This window comes from Dipodomys merriami, unplaced genomic scaffold, assembly GCF_024711535.1.
Source record: "Dipodomys merriami isolate MVZ:Mamm:240054 unplaced genomic scaffold, mDipMer1.0.p SCAF_7, whole genome shotgun sequence".
NCBI classification, from domain to species: domain Eukaryota; kingdom Metazoa; phylum Chordata; class Mammalia; order Rodentia; family Heteromyidae; genus Dipodomys; species Dipodomys merriami.
The window spans coordinates 71,995,693-72,016,857 of record NW_027206290.1 but is presented as its reverse complement, the minus strand read 5'-3'; the positions used below and the strand labels follow the sequence as shown (position 1 = coordinate 72,016,857).

General features: G+C 42.5%; 2 protein-coding genes across 3 annotated transcripts in view; one reads left to right on the top strand and one right to left on the bottom strand.

The window, feature by feature from the left end:
- Edem2 (ER degradation enhancing alpha-mannosidase like protein 2) overlaps positions 1-21,165 on the top strand; it is a 29,957-nt gene that overhangs the window by 1,529 nt on the left and 7,263 nt on the right. Inside the window, exons 3-9 of one of the 2 annotated variants that reach the window (XM_070007138.1) lie at positions 967-1,006; positions 5,272-5,377; positions 11,193-11,318; positions 13,855-14,066; positions 16,842-16,983; positions 19,226-19,350; positions 20,894-21,038. In XM_070007138.1, the coding sequence (XP_069863239.1) occupies positions 967-1,006; positions 5,272-5,377; positions 11,193-11,318; positions 13,855-14,066; positions 16,842-16,983; positions 19,226-19,350; positions 20,894-21,038 (896 nt within the window). The remainder of the gene's footprint in view (positions 1-966; positions 1,007-5,271; positions 5,378-11,192; positions 11,319-13,854; positions 14,067-16,841; positions 16,984-19,225; positions 19,351-20,893; positions 21,039-21,165) is intronic. The other variant, XM_070007139.1, reaches the window with a different exon arrangement.
- On the bottom strand, positions 10,461-10,946 carry LOC138816773 (large ribosomal subunit protein eL21-like). The gene has a single exon (XM_070006840.1). The coding sequence runs from the start codon at positions 10,944-10,946 to the stop codon at positions 10,461-10,463; it is 486 nt and encodes a 161-aa protein (XP_069862941.1).

The following is a 21,165-nucleotide window of genomic DNA, read 5'->3' as shown; positions in this document are numbered from 1 at the left end:
AGGCTAGCTATCTGCCACTTGAGCCTCATCTCCACTTCCACCTTGCAAGAATGTTTTCAATATGTAATTATTATGTAGGTACTAGTATGTATGTATTTTTATTTGTTCTTGTTTATTGAGATGGAGGTCTTACTATGTAGCCTAGGTTGGCCTTAACTCTTGATCTCCCTGCCTCAGCCTTCCAGGTGCTGGGATCATAGGTGTGTACCACTATGCCCAACTATTGTATATCTTTTGAGGATTAACTTTTTCAACTAATTTCCATATAGTAAAATAACCTTTTGAGTGTATAATAACCATTACATTCAACACATAGACTCCTCTTGTCTCTAAAAATTTTAAGTGTTCCTTTATAGTAAGTCTGTGTATCATCACTGGTCCTAACAACTGCTAATCTGCTTTCTGTCGCTATGTCCCTTTTTGAAATGCAGATGAAAGCACACTATCCTGCTTATTCTGTCTCTTCTGTTTTCCATTTAATAACATGACTTGAAAATCATCAAATCATGTTTCAGCAGTACGTAGAATTCCTTATAACCATCTTTTTGATAACTTCATGGCTATCACTGCAACTGGGAGACCATTATTAGATTCTTTCTAAACTTTTGCTGTTCTAAATAATACTTCCATGAGCAATCTCAAACAACAATGTACACTGTGGGGTAAATTCCTAGGTAAAAAACTGCTGAAAAGCCTGTGCTTGTAGCTATAATCTTATACTGCCTCCCCATGGCAAAGAAGAATGTCAATACAGGTAATATGTTTAGTACAGTTTAAGTATATTGGCATACCCTTCTATGTGTGTTAAGTGGGTCAGATGATCCCAGTGATTTTTTCCTGTAGTTTATTGTCACTGTAAGTAGCTTGAGCAAAGGAGACTCATCATTGTATCTCACTTAGTTTTTTGGGGGAAGGGAAATCTGTTTAAATAGTCATATATCTGCTGTTTTTTTCTTCCTTTTACAGCTTTTCTCTGACTCTAATTGATGCTCTGGATACCTTGCTGGTAAGTATCTCATCTATTCTTTCCCCTCTCTATTGCTTAACTAGTATCTTTCCTCTTTTGGTAGTTTAATTATAAGTAAAAAGTGAATTCTTCTTCTAGGCCTAGCCTCAAACCTCAATCCTCAGCCTCCTGAGTAGCTAGGATTATAGGCATGCACCACCAGCACCTAGCTCTGAAGCTTACATTCTAGTAGCCATATTCACGATAGTAAAGTTATAGCAGAGGGTTGAGAATGTGGCTTAGTGGTAGTGCTTACTTAGCATGCATGAAGCCCTGGGTTTGATTCCTCAGTACCACATAAACAGAAAAAGCTGGAAGTGGCGCTGTGGCTCAAGTGGTAGAGTGCTAACCTAGAGCAAAAGAAGCTCAGGGGCAGTGCCCAGGCCCTGAGTTCAAGCCCCAGGACTGGCAAAAAAAAAAAAAAGAGCAGAAACTAGTTATTTTGTCATGTATAAGGCTTGTCCTAAACACTTTATATATATTTTCTCAACTTCATGAGGTAAGTACTTTAAAGCTTTCCTCCAACTGGGAAGTTGAATGTTTGAAAGAGGTAAAATGATTTGGGCAAGTTATGGAGCTATTATAAAGCAGTGGTAAGACTTGAACTTAATTCTTTTTTTTTTTTTGGGTCCGGTCATGGGACCTGAACTCTGGGCCTGGGCACTGTCCCTCAGCTCTTCAGTTCAAGACTAATGCTCTACCACTTGAGCCACAGCGCCACTTCCGGCTTTTTTCTTTTTGCTTATGTGGTGCTGAGGAATCGAACCCAGGGCCTCACATGCAAGGCAAGGGCTCTACCACTGAGCCACCTTCCCAGCCCTTGAACTTAATTCTTTATGACTCCATACTGTCTCTAAATTTCTTAAAAAGGCCACAGGAAAGGTTTTAACAACTTTTCCACAGTTTCATTATTTCTATTATCCTTTCTTTCTTTTTTCTTTTTTTTGGTTGGTCATGGGGCCTGAACTCTGGGCCTGGGTGCTGTCCCTCAGCTCTTTAGCTCAAGGCTGGCGCTGTACCATTTGAGCCACAGCGTGTGCCACTTCCAGTTTTTTCTGCTTATGTGGTGCTGAGGAATCGAACCCAAGGCCTCATGCATGCAAGGCAAGCACTCTACCACTGAGCCACTTTCCCAGCCCCTCTATCATCCTTTCTGTTTCTCCTTGAGACATAGTTTCATATGCAGTACAGACTGACCTTACACTCTTTTTTTTTTTTTTTGGTACCCATACTGAGCCTTGTGTTCCTGATTAGCTTTTTTGCTCACAGCTGGTGCTCTATCACTAGAACCACAGCTCCATGTCTGGCTTCTACTAGCTAATTGAAAGTAAGAACCTCACAGACTTTCCTGACCCTGCTGACTTCAAACCTTGATTTTCAGCCTCCTGAGTAGCTAGAATTATAGGAGTGAGCCGTCAGTACCTGGATTTAGCCTTACACTCTTGATTCTCCAATCTTGGTCTCCTGACTGCTAGGATTGCAGTCACATACCAACACACCATGGCTACTCCTTCTCCTCTTACATATTGATAGCATTTATGAGATTTTCAATAATACATAAATATAGGTTATACTTTGCTTAATGTTAATTTTTATGTGCTTATCTGTTCATCAAACAGTTGAGGGCCAATTGTATAGCAAGCATAGTTCTAAACTCTAGAGTTACAGTGATGAATTTGAATAGGCATGGTATCTACTTGTCTGAGTTTGTGGTGTTAGCAATAAAAATCAAGAAACAATAAAAAAAACCTTAAAGAATGTAAAATTACAAACTAAGAGGAGTGCTCTGTGGGAAAGGAACACAGATCTGTGAGTGGGGTAAAAGAATCTGATCAATTGAACTTGGGATCTGCAGGAGAAGCAAGGGGGAAAGTGGGAGAGGAAGAGTGTTCTAAGCACAGAGAACAGCTGGTGCAAAGAAAGGCCTTGGGGCAGAAGACATCCTGGCAAGTGCAGAGAATTGAAGGAAGGCCAGAGTGGCTAGGGAGTGGTAAAGGATGCAGGAAGTAAAGTGAAGCTGGAGGTCATATAGCAGCTAGATGATACAAGCTTTTCCCTGTGTTAAGGACTTTGAGGATTATTTCAAGAGCAAGGGAAGACACTGGAATTCCTTACATAAAAGACAGGAAATGATGAGATTTCTATCTTGAGATCATTGACTGTAATGTGAAGAAAGATTGGTGTCATCATTCTATAAGCATTTGTAGAGTAACTGCTTCATGAATTATGCCTGGCACTCTGGGGGAAATGTAGCTAAGAGTGAGTGTCTGTCCATGCAGATTTTAATTGGGAAGAACTAGATGCCCTAAGAGTTGTATATATTGGGACCTTTTATTTAAAGAAAGAAGATAAAAGAGGAATCAAAGGCTTTTTAGAGAAAGTGACATTTAGACAAAGATAAGTTAGATTTGGAAGAGGAAGACATAGAGGAAGTGATTTCTGGTGAAGGAGATAGAAGGTCTAAAGTCAGGAAGTTGAAGAATTGTGGGTATAGTTTTACTGAAGTAGATGAAGGGAGGTTAGATGAAGAGGAACTATAAGAGATAGGATCAGAAAGGTAGGTTGTGTCTAAATCTTAAGAGGACTTTGCTTGCTGGGATAGTCAGGACATTTTTTATTATAAATAACAGAAATCCAATTCATTCTGATTTAGAAGGAAATTTACTGAATCAGATAACTAAAACATCCAGATAAAGGCTGGCCTTAGACTCAGATGAAACCAGACGTACAAAGATGTCTTTAGGAATCTCTTTCTCCATCTCTTTCTCTGCTTACTTTGCTGCTATGTTTTCAAGCTCTTCATAGGCTGGCAGGGTAGCCAACAGGCATTCTGCTTATATCCCACTCTTAGGAAACTACACTGGAAAGAACCACCTTTAACCCATTAACTCCAGGGAATGAATCTTCAATGATTTGGCTTGGGTCACACACATATTCCTGAATCAAATCACTTGGTACTATGGCTGGACCAAGTTAGGTGCCATATTATAGTTGGAGACATGGAGTCAGTCTCTCCTAAACCACAGATGGGACTGTGGAAGATTGGGATGCTTATGTAGAAGAAGAGGTATCAACATTTAATTTGACAGATGGTTTAAACAGAAGTTTATTTTCCCAGATAAAAAAGTTATGAGTTAATTTCTAAAGACTGAACAATGCTATCAGAGATGTAGGCTCTTTGTAGCATTCTAGCCTATTGTCATTGGTGTATTGGCTTTCATTGTCATGATTAGTACCTCATGGTAGAACATAGTTGCCACAGCTCCAGAAATAGGATCAGCTTCCAAAGCAAAAAGGCAGAGACAGAATAAAAGTAATGTCAGCTATGTTTGTTTGTTTGTTTATTTATTTATTTATTGTCAGTCTTGGGTCCTGAACTCTGGGCCTGTGCGCTGTCCCTCAGGTCTTCAGCTCAAGTCTAGCTCTCTACCACTTGAGCCACTGTGCCACTTCCAGCTTTTTCTGCTTTTGTGGTGCTGAGGAATGGAACCCAGGGCCTCATGCATGCAAGGCAAGCACTCTACCACTGAGCCAACTTCCCAGCCTTTACAAGGGGCAGAATTGACTGGGGGACATAACAAAAGAGTCTGAGAAGGTGAGCCTCTGGATAGTCGGCCTCTGTGGTAGGAGGCCATACACACCATGGAAGCTTGGGAAACAACCTGTGAGGTTCTCCACAAGCTTTAACATGCAGGAGAGGGTTAAAAAACCACTGATACCCACTGCTAATGCCCAACTAATAGTTCATGTTGGAGTCTTTATTCCTTATATTGGATCCATTGAGGTTTTTGTGTTATATGTGTGTGTATGTGTGTGTTTCTGGTCCTGGGGCTTGAACTCAGGGCTTGGTGCTATCTCTGAGCCTCTTTGTGCTCAAGGCTCGTGTTCTGCCATCTAAGTCACAGCACCACTTCTGGTGTTCTGGGTAGTTTATTAGAGATAAAGAGTCTTACAGATTTTCCTGCCCAGTCTGGCTTTGAACCATAATCCTCAGATCTCAACCTACTGAGAAGCTGGGATTACCTGTGTGAGCCATTAGCAGTTGGCTATATTGGATCCATTGAAATGGCTACATACGTAGGAATTTACTTAACCATTGCTTGATATTGGGTTTTTGGATGATCTCTAGTTTGGTAGGCTTTTTTGTTGTTGTTAGGACAGAAACTAGAGGTATTAATTGAATGAGTGAGGGCCACTAGCATAGCAACTCACCTCTAAATCCAGCCTCTTCTGAGCCTCTTGGTCAGGTCTCCTTCTTTTTCCAGATTTTGGGGAATATCTCTGAATTCCAAAGAGTGGTTGAAGTGCTCCAAGACAATGTGGACTTTGATATCGATGTGAATGCCTCTGTATTTGAAACCAACATTAGAGGTAAGGCTACCTTCTGGGGCTTTTAGAAGGAAGAGAACGTGTAATTGTCTAAAAAAAAAAAAAAAGTAAAAGAAAAAGAAAAGAAAAAAACATTGTGCTAGGTGGTGGTGGCTCATACCTATAATCCTTGCTACCCTGAAGGCCAAGAATCCCAGTTCAAAGTCAGCCTGTGCAGAAAAGACTATGAGATTCTAATTTTGTTTTTGTTTTTGTTTTTGTCGGTCATGGGGCTTGAACTCTGGGCCTGGGCGCTGTCCCTCAGCTCTTAAGCTCAAGGGGAGCACTTTACCTCTTGAGCTACAGCACCACTTCCGGTTTTCTAGTGGTTTATTGGAGATAAGAGTCTTATGGACTTTCCTACTTGGCCTGGCTTTGAACCGTGATCCTCAGATCTCAGCCTCCTGAGTAGCTAGGATTACAGGCGTGAGCCACCAGTGCCCAGCTAAGACTGTGAGATTCTTACGTCCGATTAACCAGCAAAATACTGGAAGTGGAGATGTGGCTCAAGTGGTAGAGTGCCAGCCTTGAGCAAAAAAGCCAATCAAGAGCACAAGACCCTAGGTTCAAGCCCCAGTACTGGGGCATGTGTGTGTGTATGTGCACGTGTGTGCGCTCACACTCACACACGCATTAAAAAGCAAAGAAATGGTAAATAGAATTTTCAGGACACACCCTGCCAGGATATTCACCAAAAACATTGCCTCAGAGCACCTGTGACTTCCTGGAGGGCGGAGGGGGGAGGGGGGTCATGATCTCTCATCAGTTTCAGAAATGAAAATGAACAGAGAACAAAAAGGCTAGAAAGAAATTCGTCACATTTGTTCACATAAATAACATGTATTTGGTGCTGTGAACAAGAAGACATCCCTGCCTTCTTGGTACTTATTATTATCTGTCTAATAGACCTTTCTGTGAAGATGGATATGTTTTATGTCTGTGTTACCTGGTTAGTGGCTAATAACCATGGGGGGCAGTGTTCTGAGGGTTTGCAGTTTCTCTACTGCAGCTGGAGCCTACAACCTCAATGAATTTAAATTTAACTTGCCATATTTAGTTAGTGATTATTGTACTAGGCAGTACAGTTCAGGCATTAGTTTCCAAATGTGGCTACTCATCAAAACCACGTGGGAATATTTTTTTAAATTTTATTTTATTGTAAAGATGCTGTACAGAGGGGGTACAGTTACATGAGTAAGGTGATCTTGAGTACATTTTCTAGGGAATATTTTTTAAAATTGAGTGTATAGGATCTACTCTAAGCTTAAGGAATCAGAATCTCTGTGTTGAATCCTAGGATCAATATTTTTGTCAGGCTTTTGTTTTCTTTTTTGTTTTTAGACAATACTTTGTTAAACAGCTCGTGCTGTTTTGGAACTCACAGTTCTCCTGCTTCAGCTTATTGAGTGCTGGGATACAGACATGCACCACTATACCCAGTTTTAGCAGGCTTTCTTGTGAGGCTACCATCGCCCTTATTTTGAACTATCTTGAAGACTCATCAGTTGACAACCTCTACATGGCAGGATTGTACTTTGAAACTTGTATGTGCAATGAAACTTATATTTCAATTAAATGATACTTAAATGTTTAAAACAGAAAAGAAGCTGGCTGTAATAGTACATGCCTGTAAGCCCAGCTAGGCAGAAGTAGGAGGCAGAAGTAGAATTATTATCTGAGGCCATCCTTGGCAAAAGCACAAGAATTTAGGTGAAAAACTAAAAGAAGGCTGAATTCAAACCCTGGTATCACCAAGAAAAGAAATATAATTGTACAGATATATTCTTTCATTGACATGAAACAAAATTGAAGAAAATTGTAAAGGAAGATTTCTTTTTGTTATCTTGCTTGGGATTCTTGGTTCTGAGAATTGCTGTTAGATTCTTGGTTTGAGAACATTAAAACTAAGAGCTCCAACTAGATGTATGTCACACCTTCTTTTTTTTGGTCCATCTTGGGGCTTGAACTCTGGGCCTGGCCGCTGACTCTCAGCTCTTCAGCTCAAGGTTAGCACTCTTCCATTTGAGCTGAAACACCACTTCCGGTTTTCTAGTGGTTTATTGGAGATAAGAGTCTCACGGACTTTCCTGCCCGGGCTGGCTTTGAACTGTGATCCTTACATATCAGCCTCCTGAGTAGCTAGAATTACTGGTGTGAGCCACCGGTGACTGGCTGTCATACTTTCTTACTGTATCCTCCAAGTCCCTTTCTGTATCTTAGGGACATTTTGTCCTTTTTGTCCTGGGGCAAGGTCTGGGTGCTGTTCCTGAGCTGTTTTTTGGCCAGTCCTGGGCTTTGAATGCAGGGCCCAGGCTCTGTCCCTCAGCCTCTTTATGCTCAAAGTTAGAGCTTTATCACTTGAGCCACAGTGCCACTTCTGGCTTTTTCTGTCTTATGTGGTACTGAAGAATTGAGCCCAGGGCTTCATGCATACTAGCCAAGCACTCTACTACTAAGCCAAATACCTTACCTACTGTCCCTGAGCTTTTTTGCTCAAGGCTAGTACTCTACTAATTTTCTCTTCAATTATGGCTTACCTGCTGTTAATGGAACCGTGTGTGTGTATGTGTGTGTGTGTGTGTTTTGGTACTGGGGTTTGAACTCAGGACTTTGTGCTATTGTTCACCATTTTTGCTTAAAGCTAGACCACTGCCACTTGAGCCACACCTCTACTTCTGCCCTTTTTTGCTGGTTATTTTGGAAATAAAAGTCTCACGGACTTTTCTTCCCTGGCTGGCTTTGAACTGTCATCCTCAGATCTCAGCCTCCTGAGTAGCTAGGATTATAAATTGTGAGTTACCAGCACCTAGCATAATCATGCAACTTTTAATTTCAATGATATTTTTATTTTATTTTTAGAGATTCTCTTTGGTCTTTTTATAATTTTTAAATTATTTTTTGTGACAAATATATTTCAGTTTCTCTCTCTCTTTTTTTTTTTTAGTTGGTCGTGGGGCTTGAACTGGGCTTGGGCGCTGTCCTTATGCTCTTCAGCTTGAGGCAAGCACTACACCACTTGAGCCACAGCACCACTTCTGGTTTTCTAGTGGTTTTATTGGAGATCAGAGTCTCACAGACTTTCCTGCCCGAGCTGGCTTTGAACCATGATCCTCAGATCTCAGCCTCCTGAGTAGCTAGGATTACAGGCGTGAGCTACTGGCGCCCAGCCCAGTCTTTCTTTTTTTGTTAGTCATGGGGTTGAACTCTACCACTAAGCCACATTCCTTACCCTATTTCTTTAGTTATATTGCACATAATTATTTTCTATTCTGTGCCTGATAATTGTAGTATTTGAAACATTGACATGTTTTGTTCTTTTATTTACTTAAAATGCTTTGTTTCCTTGTACCCTTTGAGTAGTGTGTGTGTGTGTGTGTGTGTGTGTGTGTGTGTGTGTGTGTGTGTGTGTGTGTGTGTGTGTGTGTGTGTGTGTGTGTGTGTGTGTGTGTGTGTGTGGTGTGTGGTGTGTGTGTGTGTGTGTGTGTCGTGGGGCCGAAACTCACTGTGGGCCTGGGTGCTGTCCCTCAGCCCATCAGTTCAAGGCTAGTACTCTACCACTTGAGCCACAGTGCCAGCTTTTTCTGCTTATGTGGTGCTGAGGAATTGAACCCAGGGCCTCATACCTTTCTTGGTATATTTTACTCTACCACTGAGCTACCTTTCCAGCCCCCTTTGAGTAAATTTTTAAAATTTCATTCAGTAGCTTTACTCAGTGTGTTGGTTCAGGGGCAGTTCTTTTCCCAGACTTTGTGTGATTTCTTTCTGAGGACTGTGTTGCATGAATTAAAATTCTCTCAGATACACATTTTTATTGATTGCTGCATATGCCTTGAAGTATCAAATCCCACTGTATGCTAAAGGTTTGAAGTTTTTTAGACTATCCAATTAGTATGAATTAAAACTATAAAAGGTTGTGAGTTACAGGTTGTAGTTACTAATTATTTTTTTTAAATTTTTTTTGTAGTTACTAATTCTTAGGGAAGTTTTATTTATTTATTTATTTATTTTTGGGGGGGGCCTGAACTCTGGGCTTGGGCACTGTCCCTCAGCTCTTCAGCTCAAGGCTAGCGCTCTACCACTTGAGCCACATCGCTACTTCTGCCTTTTTTTCTTTTTGCTTATGTGGTTCTGGGGAATCGAACCCAGGGCCTCATGCATGCAAGGCAAGTGCTCTACCACTGAGCCATCTTCCCAGCCCCGTGGAAGTTTTATTTTGTTTGTTTCCCTTCCTTTTTCTTGGACACTAAGATTTGAGGCATGTAATTTTCCTTATGTACATACCCTTAGGGGAAGTGTGCAGAGTCTATTTTTAATTCCTCCTTACAGAGAGTATAGAATTCTTTCAGGTCTCAACTTGATGCAGGGACCTTTTATCCACTCCCCATGTTGGCCGGGTCCTGCCTTTGTTTCTGTTCCTCTGCCAGAAGAAGGGAAACTGAAGGTCACTGGTTATTTTTAGTTAACCGGCCATTTCTAGTATCTAGTTAACCATATTTCCAGACACAGAACCTTTGTGTCTTTTTATAAGTCCTAAATGTTGCATAACCAACCCAAATAGAGTACTAAGAACCTATTTACTGTTAGTTACCAGATAATCACTGCATTTTCTCATCTCCCCCACTACCTCACTCCACCAGTTATGATACATCATTGGGAACTAGAGTGGCAGAGTGTAATGAACAGGAGCTTTATAATCAGAGAGACCTAGTCCTGCCACCCACTAGATGGGTGATTATATCTTTTTCTACAGAAGGGCTAACAGTACCTTGACTTGGACCACAATAGAGAGTTCAGAAGGCAGCCATCTTTTTCAGTGGTCAAATTTTTTTTTTTAATTGTCAGTCGTGGGGCCTGAACTCTGGGCCTGGGTGCTGTCCCTCAGCTCTTCAGCTCAAGGCCAATGCTCTACAACTTGAGCCACAGTACCACTTCCGGCTTTTTCTGCTTATGTGACGCTGAGGAATCGAACCCAGGGCCTCATGCATGCAAGGCAAGTACTCTACCACTGAGCCACTTCCCAGCCCATCAATGGTCAAGTTTTTTTTTTTTTCAAGGTCATTTTTATAGTTCAGCAATCTTTTATTTGCTAACCTCTCTTAGGCCATGAATTTATAGGTTCCAATAGCTCAGGCTCCTTTCCGTTGGTTCTCACACAATGTGTTTCTCTGGGTGGAGCAGGCTGGCACTTCAGTTGAACCCAAGTTCCTTTCTCTTTGGCTTCCTTCTTTTTCTGGTCGTTTTCTTTCACTCGTTTCAGGAAGCTATCTCGGCTCTTCGAGTGTTTAATATGCTCAATTTGCACATTAATCCTCTTGGCAAGCATCTTGCCCTTAACTTGCTTGTTCACAATAATGCCAACAGCATGCTGGGTAATATTATAGACTCTTCCAGTTTTGCCATGATAACATTTGTGGGGCATTCCTTTTTGAACAGTACCCATTCCCTTGATGTCTACAGTATCACCCTTCTTGTAGATTCTCATGTATGTGGCCAAAGGAACAACTCCATGTTTCCAGAAGGGCCTAGAGAACATGTATCGAGTACCTCTCCTCTTCCCCTTTGTGCTCGTCATTTTGGCAAATTACTGGAAGATGGCAGTTCCTGCCAAAAAAAAAAAAGTCCGATGGTCAAATTTTTATGACCCACTTTATGACCAACTTTGTGAACTTCATACTGTATAAATATGTGGGGCCAGAGGGTACCTCTGTCTGGGTGGCTCTAGCCCCTGAGCCATCCCAGGGGAATGCTAAGGTTTACTGTGTACAAGGGAAAGACTGGACCTTGGAATAATGACAGTTGTACTTTATGTTACCTGCAGTGGTAGGAGGACTCCTGTCTGCTCATCTGCTATCAAAGAAGGCTGGAGTAGAAGTAGAGGCTGGATGGCCCTGCTCTGGACCTCTCCTGAGGATGGCTGAGGAAGCAGCCCGAAAACTCCTCCCAGGTAAAAACCACACAGAGATGGGGGAAACAGGAAATCCAGTAAATCTTGTTTCCCTTGGTGAATATGAGATTAACAATGCTGAATTATTTCTATTATTTCTTGGCTTTTTTTTTTTCTTCTGGGTTTGAATTCAGGGCTTTGTACTTGCTAGTGAGTTGCTCTACCATTAAGCCTGCCTCTAGACCTTTCTTGGTATATTTTACACAAATACTCTGTATTCCTACCTCCTACTGTGTATTCTATCCAGATACCATGGAAATCAGGAGAGTCCTGAACAATTTCAGGGCCTTCTAAGGTATGGGCCAGGCTGGGCAAGATAATTTCATTACTATTGACAGGCATGGATTGAGGTCCAATCTGGAGGGTACGTGGTTCTTGCCTTTAGTTTGAATGAGTGCTTTTCAACCTTCCACGCCTATATGCTGCTGGAATAATGGTCCCAGGAAAGAGCCTTGGTCTGAGCATTAGGAGCTATGGGTTCTAGACTCTTCTCTGCCACCCTTTATCTTGAATAAGCCACTCTTCCTTCCATGGTTCATTTTCCCTTCCTCTACCATAATTCCTGCCTCCATCCCATGATGGGTTTTTTGAAAACAAAAAACAAAAAAACCCCCGCCGTACGAGGGCTAACATGAGGTCAGACAGGAGAAAGTGCTTTTCACAGGCACTTGTGCAGAGAGGAATCTATTTTATGGCTAAGCTGTGTCCAGGGCAGCAGGCCAAACCTCAGTGTTTTGGTCCAGAGACAGTCAACGCTGAGCTCTGAAGTGTCAGCTAGACACTGTGTTCCTTTTAGGGTGTGGAAGAGGTCTGAGGTGCTCACACCCAAACACGTCACAGTGTGCTTTCCACTAGCTCCTTGGCCATCTCACTTATTTACCCCTAGCATGCAGCATTCGCCTCTTATCCTTGGGGACAGCCAAGGCTTTCGGGTGAATTAGGTTCAGGCCTCATTCATAGCCCATGTCTCTTGGCCTGGGGTCTCCTAGAAAACATCATGTCCTGTGTGATTCACCCCTAGAGGAAACTGCTTTGTTTCTGCTTCAAGTTTTATATCTTTTTTTGTCACTTAATTTTTTCTGCATGGAGGAATATATTTATATGTTTATAAATATATCCAAATATATGTTTGCATAATTATAAAGCAAGCACCTGTGCATCTCCATTGCAAGTCAAGGAGGACGTATTCCGTGTGTGTGTGTGTGTGTGTGTGTGTGTGTGTGTGTCTGTGTGTGTGTGTGTGTGTGTGTGTGTGTGTGTGTGTGTGTACTGGGGTTTGAACTCAGGACCTGGGCACTGTCCCTGAGTTTTTTTTTTGTTTCTTTTGTTTTTTTGATTGCTCAAGGCTAGCACTCAACCACTTTCTGCCATAGCTCTATTGCCAGCTTTTTGATAGTTGCCTGGAGATAAGAATCTCACTGACTTTTCCTGCCTGGGCTAGATTCAAACCCTGACCCTCAGATATCAGTCTCCTGAGTAATTAGCATTACAGGCTTGAGCCATTGGCACCCTGTTATTCCTTTTCTTTTTAATGCTTCCTGCCTTTTCTAAAATATTTCCTCAAGCCCTTCCTGGTTGTGACTTGCATTCTCCTTGATTGTTCCTCATGCCTGCCAAGCCATGAATTTCTTGTCTATAACAAAGTTGCTGGACCCTGTAGTTCTTGGAAATTTTGAGTTTTGCTCACAACTTGGTGACACACAGGTCACTCTGCAGTTGCTTGACCTTTTGGCCTGGAGAGGAAATTTTTCCTTGGGCTGGTTGTTGAGTTCTTGCCCTGAATCAGAAAGCACAGGGTGGTATAAGCAGAGCATTAAGTTGGATTGAGGGCACAGGGTGGGGCTCAGGGCAGGCATTTCCAACTCTGCTCTTTGTGATGTCTTATGTGACCCTTGGCTGAATCACTTCTTGCCAGGCATGATTTTCCTTACCTATAAATTAGAGTTGTACTGTATCAATGGCTTAGGAATTTATATCCTGGTTGTTGTTGTGTTTATTTTAAAAATAACTTTGCCCTTACATGCTTTATTTAAAAAAGGAATCTCAAACTGACTCCTCTGGGACTGCTTAGGATCTGGCAAATTCATTTGGTCAGAGTGGTGTTTTAAAAGTTTATATAAATGGCTTCCAAGGGGCACACTCTTGTCCATGTGCCCTAAACCTCACTATCCCTATATAGCTTAAGCCTTGCTTACTTCACACTCAGTTATCTTCCTGGCCTTAGAAGATATAGTATTAAAAAAAAATTAAAGAAGAGATCATGTGAATGGTGGCAATCTGGAGTTTGTCTCTCTCTATGTCCCTTCCTTATTGCAGGAGCCAGAAATACAATAGTAGTGTTTGCCAGTATCTGGGTTAAGTGTCTGCTAAGGGTCCTCCAGTGTGACATTTACCAGTCTCTGGCTCAGTCTCAGGTACTCCACTCAGAAGGCAAGAGGGAAGTACTGGCAAAGATCTTAAAGCTTTAGTCCAATGTCTAAACCACTCTGACCTCTCTGCTCCTCTGTGGAGTCATAACAATCGCCTGATTGTTTAGCCTTTCAGACCCCCACTGGTATGCCCTATGGAACGGTGAACCTGCTTCATGGCGTGAACCCAGGAGAGACCCCTGTCACCTGTACGGCAGGGATCGGGACCTTCATTGTGGAATTTGCCACCTTGAGCAGTCTCACTGGTGACCCCGTGTTTGAAGATGTGGCCAGAGTGGCCTTGATGCGTCTCTGGGAGAGCCGGTCAGATATTGGGCTGGTAGGTCAGCTGCTGCCCCTTTTGTGTGTCAAGTCTGCCCTTTAGGCCCTTGCTTTTGAGGCCCAAAGCTCCAAGGACCAAGTTATACAAGTGGACTAGTGCTTGGGTTCAGAATACCAAAAATTAGACCGACCCATATTCATATTTTGACAGGAAGTGAACCAGAAAGCCCATCCTATATTAGGGAGCAAGGTCTGGAGACTGCTGGAGTTCCAGCAGGATGTCATATGCTTCATACCTCTAACTCAGTAACTGTAGATAATCAGCCCATCTTACCCTTATTTTTAGTATTTGCATAAAACTGTGTTTCTTAGAACACTGGTATTGAGATGTTGAATGACTATCCTGTGAAAGATGGATTTCTGGTAGGGTGGAGGGGGGGGAAGGAGGTTTGGTGGGGGGCAGAGGGAGGATGGGATGGGAAGGAGAAACAAAGGAGGAGGCTACAATGCTTGATAAGAAATGTACTCATTATCTTGCCATGTAATTGTAACCCCTCTGTACAGTATTTTCACAATTAAAAAAAAAAGAGATGGATTTCTGGTCAATCAAAGGGATTTGTTTTTTGTTTTTTGTTTTTTGTTTTTTTTTTGTCAGTCGTGGGGCTTCAACTCTGGGCCTGGGCGCTGTCCCTCAGCTCTTCAGCTCAAGGCGAGCGCTCTACCACTTGAGCTACAGCGCCACTTCTGGTTTTCTGGTGGTTTATTGGAGATAGGAGTCTCACAGTCTCTCCTGCCCAGGCTGGCTTTGAACCACGATCCTCAGATCTCAGCCTCCTGAGTAGCTAGGATTACAGGTGTGAGCCACCAGCGCCTGGCTTGTTTTTGTTTTTTTGAGTTGCAATTAACTTGAGTATGATATAAAATCTAATGATAAAGGGATCTATTTAATTTGGCTTAACATTCCCCAAGCTTATTTGACCCTAGAACTTCCTTTTCTCTTCCAATTCCTGTTAATAAATGGCAAGTTAGCATATTTTAGATCAGGTCATCCCCAAGGTTAGTGTCAGCTCCTTGAAGGAATGGTCCAATGAAATTAACAATAATAGAGCCAAAGGTATTCAGGAAATAACGGCGGATTTAGTAAGAACTAGACTGAAGCTTTGCCACATTGAAACTATGACTCAGGCAAGTAGCTTAACCTCTCTGTACTCAGTTACTCCAGCAGTGACATTAATGTATTACTGCTTCCTTTACTGAATCATTGTGACTTCAAAAGACTGACAATGATTCAGGAATAGGCTGGTACTCTACCTTTTTTTTTTTTTTAATCGGTCGTGGGGCTTGAACTCTGGGCCTGGGTGCTGTCCCTCAGTTCTTCAGCTCAAGGCGAGTGTTCTACCACTTAAGCCACAACATTACTTCCAGTTTTCTGGTGATTTATTAGAGATAAGAGTCTCATGGACTTTCCTGCTTGGGCTTGCTTTGAACTATGATCCTCAGATCTCAGCCTCCTGACTAGGATTACAGGCATGAGCTACTCTACCATTTTATATAGAATCTGGTGCTAAGTCAGCCACCTAAGGAATGCCACTTAAAGAAGATGCCACTGTGCAGACTTACCCATCTCCCCTAGTTAGCCCAGCATGGGCAGGTTTTTCTCCAGCCATGCCCTCCAGGCCTTTACTATTTCTGTGTACACTGGCCTTTTTCCCCACTGCCACTATCCATGTCCCTGTGGGCCTCTCTGAGGCCTGGAGCCTGCTTTGCTTACCTTTAGCTAGAAGTCCTGGAACATAATGCTATCCATGTGCAATTCTCAACCAGTGACTGATGCTGATGGAGCTTGTGGATAAATATTCTGTCCCACTGCTCCCTGCCTTAGTGAGATCACTGAGGTGTGTCCTCTACACTGAGTCCCACAGCTCCCTAGGACTGACTGCTTGATCACTCACCTCTTAAATGCTTCCTTCCCTTCCCTGCCTCACTTTCCCCTTCTTCCTCTATTGGTATCTCTAGGGACTTATGTTCCAAATCAGTTCCTTTCAGTCTCCTGTTGAGGGAAGTTGGATGTGGTAGATCTATAAAGTAGATAGATTGTGTGTCATGCACATTTCTGAGGGAGAAGCAAGACCCTATTCTAAAATAACCAGTGAAAAATGGAGCTGGAGGTGTGGCTCAGTGGTAGACTGCCAGCTTAGTAAACATAAAGCCCTGAATTCAAACCCAGCACTACCAAAAAAAAAAAAAAAAAAGTTATTGGTGAAGTCCCCTCTGGCCCTTGTTCCCAGCTATCTGGTTCCTTTCCTTAAAAGCAACCACTCCACCAGCTTCCTGGGTGTCCTTCCTGAGCTAATGTATGGAACTGTGTGAAGTGTAACTTGAATCTTTAGACATTAGAATCATAAGCCAACATCCCTGAAGTCTGAGGCAGATTATGAGTATAGCAACTTCTCTTCTTTCATCTCACACTCACTCTAAACAGTGCATAAGCACTCCAAATCACTTTTCTTTATTTTTGCCCCGTGTACAAAATTAAGTCCTCAGAAACGTGCATGAGAGACATCTCCACTGTATAGATGTGCAGGAAGTCTGGGTACAGTCCTGTAACAGGTCCAAGAAGCACTGAGGGGCCTGTCTTGTCTTACATCACACTGGTCAGTCACGGAGGGACAGGACAAAGATACTTCTTTGGCCTTGTGCCCTCCTCAGAGAATCTCTCTCTCTCTCTCTCTCTCTCTCTCTCTCTCTCTCTCTCTCTCTCTCTCTCTCTCTCTCTCTCTCTCTCTCTCTTTCTCTCTCTCTCCCTCTCTCCCTCTCTCTCCCTCTCTCCTAGGTTGGCAACCACATTGATGTGCTCACTGGCAAATGGGTGGCCCAGGATGCAGGCATCGGTGCTGGAGTTGACTCCTATTTTGAGTACTTGGTGAAAGGAGCCATCCTACTTCAGGATAAGAAGCTCATGGCTATGTTCCTGGGTAAAAAAGGGCAGGGAAAAGGGTTTTTTCATAATCTTTCCTGTCCAACGGTGGGTTGTAAACTTGCAGTTTCTGCCAAGTGCCTACCGAATCTATTTCAGATATCTGAGTCTACCTTCAGAGTAGACTGCCCACTTGATATCTACTGTACCTCTTCGTGCCTTCTTTTTTTTCTTTTTACTTAAACTTAACACGGGACTTAAACTCTACATGGGTACTATCTTTGAGCTTTTTTTGCTCAAAGCTAGCGCTCTACCATTTGAGCAAGCTTTTGGGTGGTTAACTGGAGATAAGTCTCATGGAGTTTCTTGTCCTTGTTAGCTTCAAACTACAATCCTCAGATCTCAGCCTCTGGAACAGCTAGGATTACATGCAGGAGCCAGCAGCACCTGGCTCGTCATGCCTTTTTATTTTTTTTTTTTAGGCTGGTCTGAGACTTGAACTCAGGACTTGGGTACTGTCCCTGTGCTTCTTTATCTTGTTGTTTTCTTTTTTTTGGGTTTTGTCTTTTTTATGTCAGTCATGGGGCTTGAACTCAGAGCACGTCCCTCAGCTCTTCAGCTCAAGGCAAGTGCTCTACCACTTGAGCCATAGTGCCACTTCTGGTTTTCTGATGATTTATTGAGATAAGAGTCTCATGGAGAGCTGGGAAGGTGGCTCAGTGGTAGAGCGCTTGCCTTGCATGCATGAGGCCCTCAGCACCACATAAGCAAAAAAGAAAAAAGCCGAAAGTGGTGCTGTGGCTCAAGTGGTAGAGCACTAGCCTTGAGCTGAAGAGCTGAGAGCAACAGCACCCAGGCCCTACAACCAGACCCAAAAAAAAAAAAGAGTCTCATGGACTATCCTGCCCAGATCCTCAGATCTCACCTCTTGAGTAGCTAAAATTATAGGCATGAGACACTAGCGCCTGACTTCCTGTGATTCTTTTGCTCAAGGCTAGCATTGTACTACTTGAGTCACAGTGCCATTTCCAGTTGTTTCTGAGTCATTTATTGGAGAGAAGAGTCTCACAGACTTTTCTGTCTTGGCTGGCTTCAAATTGTGATCCTCAGATCTCAGCCTCCTGAATAACTAGGCATACAGCCACCAGCACCCGGCTCTTTATATCTTTTTTTTGGGGGGGGGGCAGTCTGGTTGTGGGGCCTGAACTCTGGGTCTGGGCACTGTCCCTTAGCTCTTCAGCTCAAGGCTAGCGCTCTACCACTTGAGCCACAGCGCCATTTCCGGCTTTTTTTCTTTTTGCTTATGTGGTGCTGAGGAATCAAACCAAGGGCCTCAGACATGCAAGGCAGGCACTCTACCACTGAGCTACTGAGCTACCTTCCTAGCCCTCTTTATGTCTTTTTTATAAGAGCCATTGATCCATGTGCATTTTGTCATCGTGGCCAGATTTATCACTTGGCCATTGCACATGGTATTTCCTTTGCCTAGAATCCCTTTTTTCCTTTTTTGCCTCAAGTCCTTTTTTTTCTTTTTGTCCAAATTCTGTTCATCCTGCAGAGTCTAACTTAAATGATATTGTCTTATTTATTTGAATGTATATTTGGTATTTTGGTTATTCAATTACTTATTTTAAGCTGGGTGCCTCTATCCTAGCTACTCAGGAGGCTGCGATCTAAGGATCATAATTCAAAACCAGCCAAGGAAGGAAAGTTTATGAGACTCTTATCTCCAGTTAACCACCAGAAAACTAGTTGTGTTACTGTGGCTGTAAGTAGTAGCCTTGAATGAGAAAAACTCAGGGACAGTGCCCAGGTCCAAGTCCCAGAACTGACAAAAAGAAAAAAGAAAAAAATTATGTATTTATTATACAATGTCCTAGTTTTGGGCTTTGGTAGTGAATAAAGTCCCAGCCCTAATGGATTTCTAATCTAGGAAAGAGGTATGAGTTCAAGTTTCCATTGGAATGTTAGTTCCTTATGGCTAGACTTTGTCTTGTTGACCACTCAGCAGCCAGTAGGTTCTTGCTTATTTGTCAAGTGAATAAGTAACTGAAGATTACCATGAGGTGGGTAACATTACTTTCCCAACTTAACAAATAGAAAAACTGAGGCTTAAGTGGGGAAAATGGCAGCACCAGGACCCCCACACATACTTGCGTCATTTCATCCTTGTCTGCTTTGAGGCTAGTATTTCAAAATAAAGTGTTTCAAAAGTGTTAAGTCCATACTTCCGTGGTCAAGGCTGGCCTTTTATCTCCTTAATCAGTTGTATGTTTATTATCCCATTTGCCATGATACAGAGTATAACAAAGCCATTCGGAATTATACCCGCTTCGATGACTGGTACCTGTGGGTGCAGATGTACAAGGGGACTGTGTCCATGCCTGTCTTCCAGTCCTTGGAAGCCTATTGGCCTGGTCTTCAGGTAAGAACAATCAAAAAGAGTGGTCATTTCTCTAGGAAGTTTTTTTTTGTTTCTTTTGTGTGCCAGTCCTGGGGCTTGAACTCAGCATCTGGGCATGGTCCCTGTGCTTTTTTTTTTAACTGTATTTTTTTTTTTTTTGTCTTTTCTTTTTTGGTACTGGGGATCGAACCCAGGACGTTGCACTTGCTAGGCAAGCGCTTTGCCACTGAGCTACATCCCAGCCCTCCCTGTGCTTTTTTGCTCAAGGCTGGACTCTACTACTGAGCCACAGCTCCACTTCTGGCTTTTTTGGTAGGTTAGTTAAGAAAGTCTTACAGACTTTCCTGCCCAGGCTGGCTTTGAACTGCAATCCCCAGATCCCTATAGGCTTATAGGTGTGAGCCACTGGTTTCTGGCTTCATGTTTCTATGGAATGGCAAAGCAAGTTCATTTTGATATATTTTCACATAAATTACTTAAGTTGAATACTTTCAGGGGGTACATTTAAGATGGAAGAAGGACATAGGGTGAATAAATGCATGATTCTGTCATATTTAGTCTTCCAAGGCGACCATTAAGGTGTAAGGAACTTGGTGTCCAGTTTGCCATAGAATGTTGTATCATCTATATACACAGTGTCTTTCTATTCTGGGCAGGAGCCACCACTGGCAACAGCTGTTTCTTCAGGGGACATTCTGTCACATTTCCTCCTTAACAGTGGACATGTTTTTTCCCACCAGCATGATTTTTTTCCCCCAACACAGTCTGATAGGGTAACAGATAAGATGAGATCCTGATCTTGTGTAATATACCCACCAGGTATGTCAAAATATTTCATTTACCAAGATACTTTATAATCTAGGCAGTTTTTAAACTATTTTTTTTATTTTAAGAAAAAAATATGAGCTGAGGATGTGGCTTCATGGTAGAACACTTTGTTTTTTTAGTCATGGGGCTTGAACTCTGGGCCTGGGGACTGTCCCTCAGCTCTTCAGCTTACGGCTAGCCCTACCACTTGAGCCACAGCACCACTTTCAGTTTTTCTGGTGGTTTACTGGAGATAAGCAACTTATGGACTTTCCCTGCCTGGGCTGGCTTTGAACCACGATCCTCAAATCTCAGCCTTCTGAGTAGCTAGGATTTACAGGAGTGAGCCACTGACGCCCTGCTTAGAACATCTTTTTAGCAAGTGTGATGTCCTGGATTGGTGTTAATACAGTACAGTTAACCTTTTTTCTTAGAATTTTGAACTAGCTGGCTAAAATAAAAAACTACTGGTAGCAAACATTTACCAGGGAGATTGAGAGACTTAATATATAATCTTAACACCTCCCAATAATGTTTGAGATACATGCTGAATTTTACATATTAGAGATGAAGCCCAGAAGAGTTAACTCTGGTTCAGGACTATTCAGTGAGTTAACAGCAGTCTCAGGGTTTGATTGAGATTTTTTTTTTTCCTCCAAAGCCTGATTTGCCTTTTTCTGAGTTCAATTGTGAGGTTTTAGCTGTGGATTTTCAGGCCTTGCATATACTCTCTCTTACCACTGCTTCTCTCCTATAGAGCCTCATTGGGGACATTGACAATGCCATGAGGACCTTTCTCAACTATTACACTGTTTGGAAGCAGTTTGGAGGGCTTCCAGAATTCTACAACATTCCTCAGGGATACACAGTGGAGAAGCGAGAGGGCTACCCACTTCGGCCAGGTGAGCAGTGTCTCTGATTATGGCCAGCCCACAGGCTTTGTTGCCTCACACCATAATTCTGCCCAGATGCATGCTGTTTTCGCCCCATCTTCTCTAGTGGCTCTTTGTGGTTTTTCTACTAGGAATT

Bases quoted from the DNA above. Each gene is read 5' to 3' on its own strand.
- LOC138816773 (XM_070006840.1), bottom strand. From the start codon at position 10,946: ATGACGAGCACAAAGGGGAAGAGGAGAGGTACTCGATACATGTTCTCT.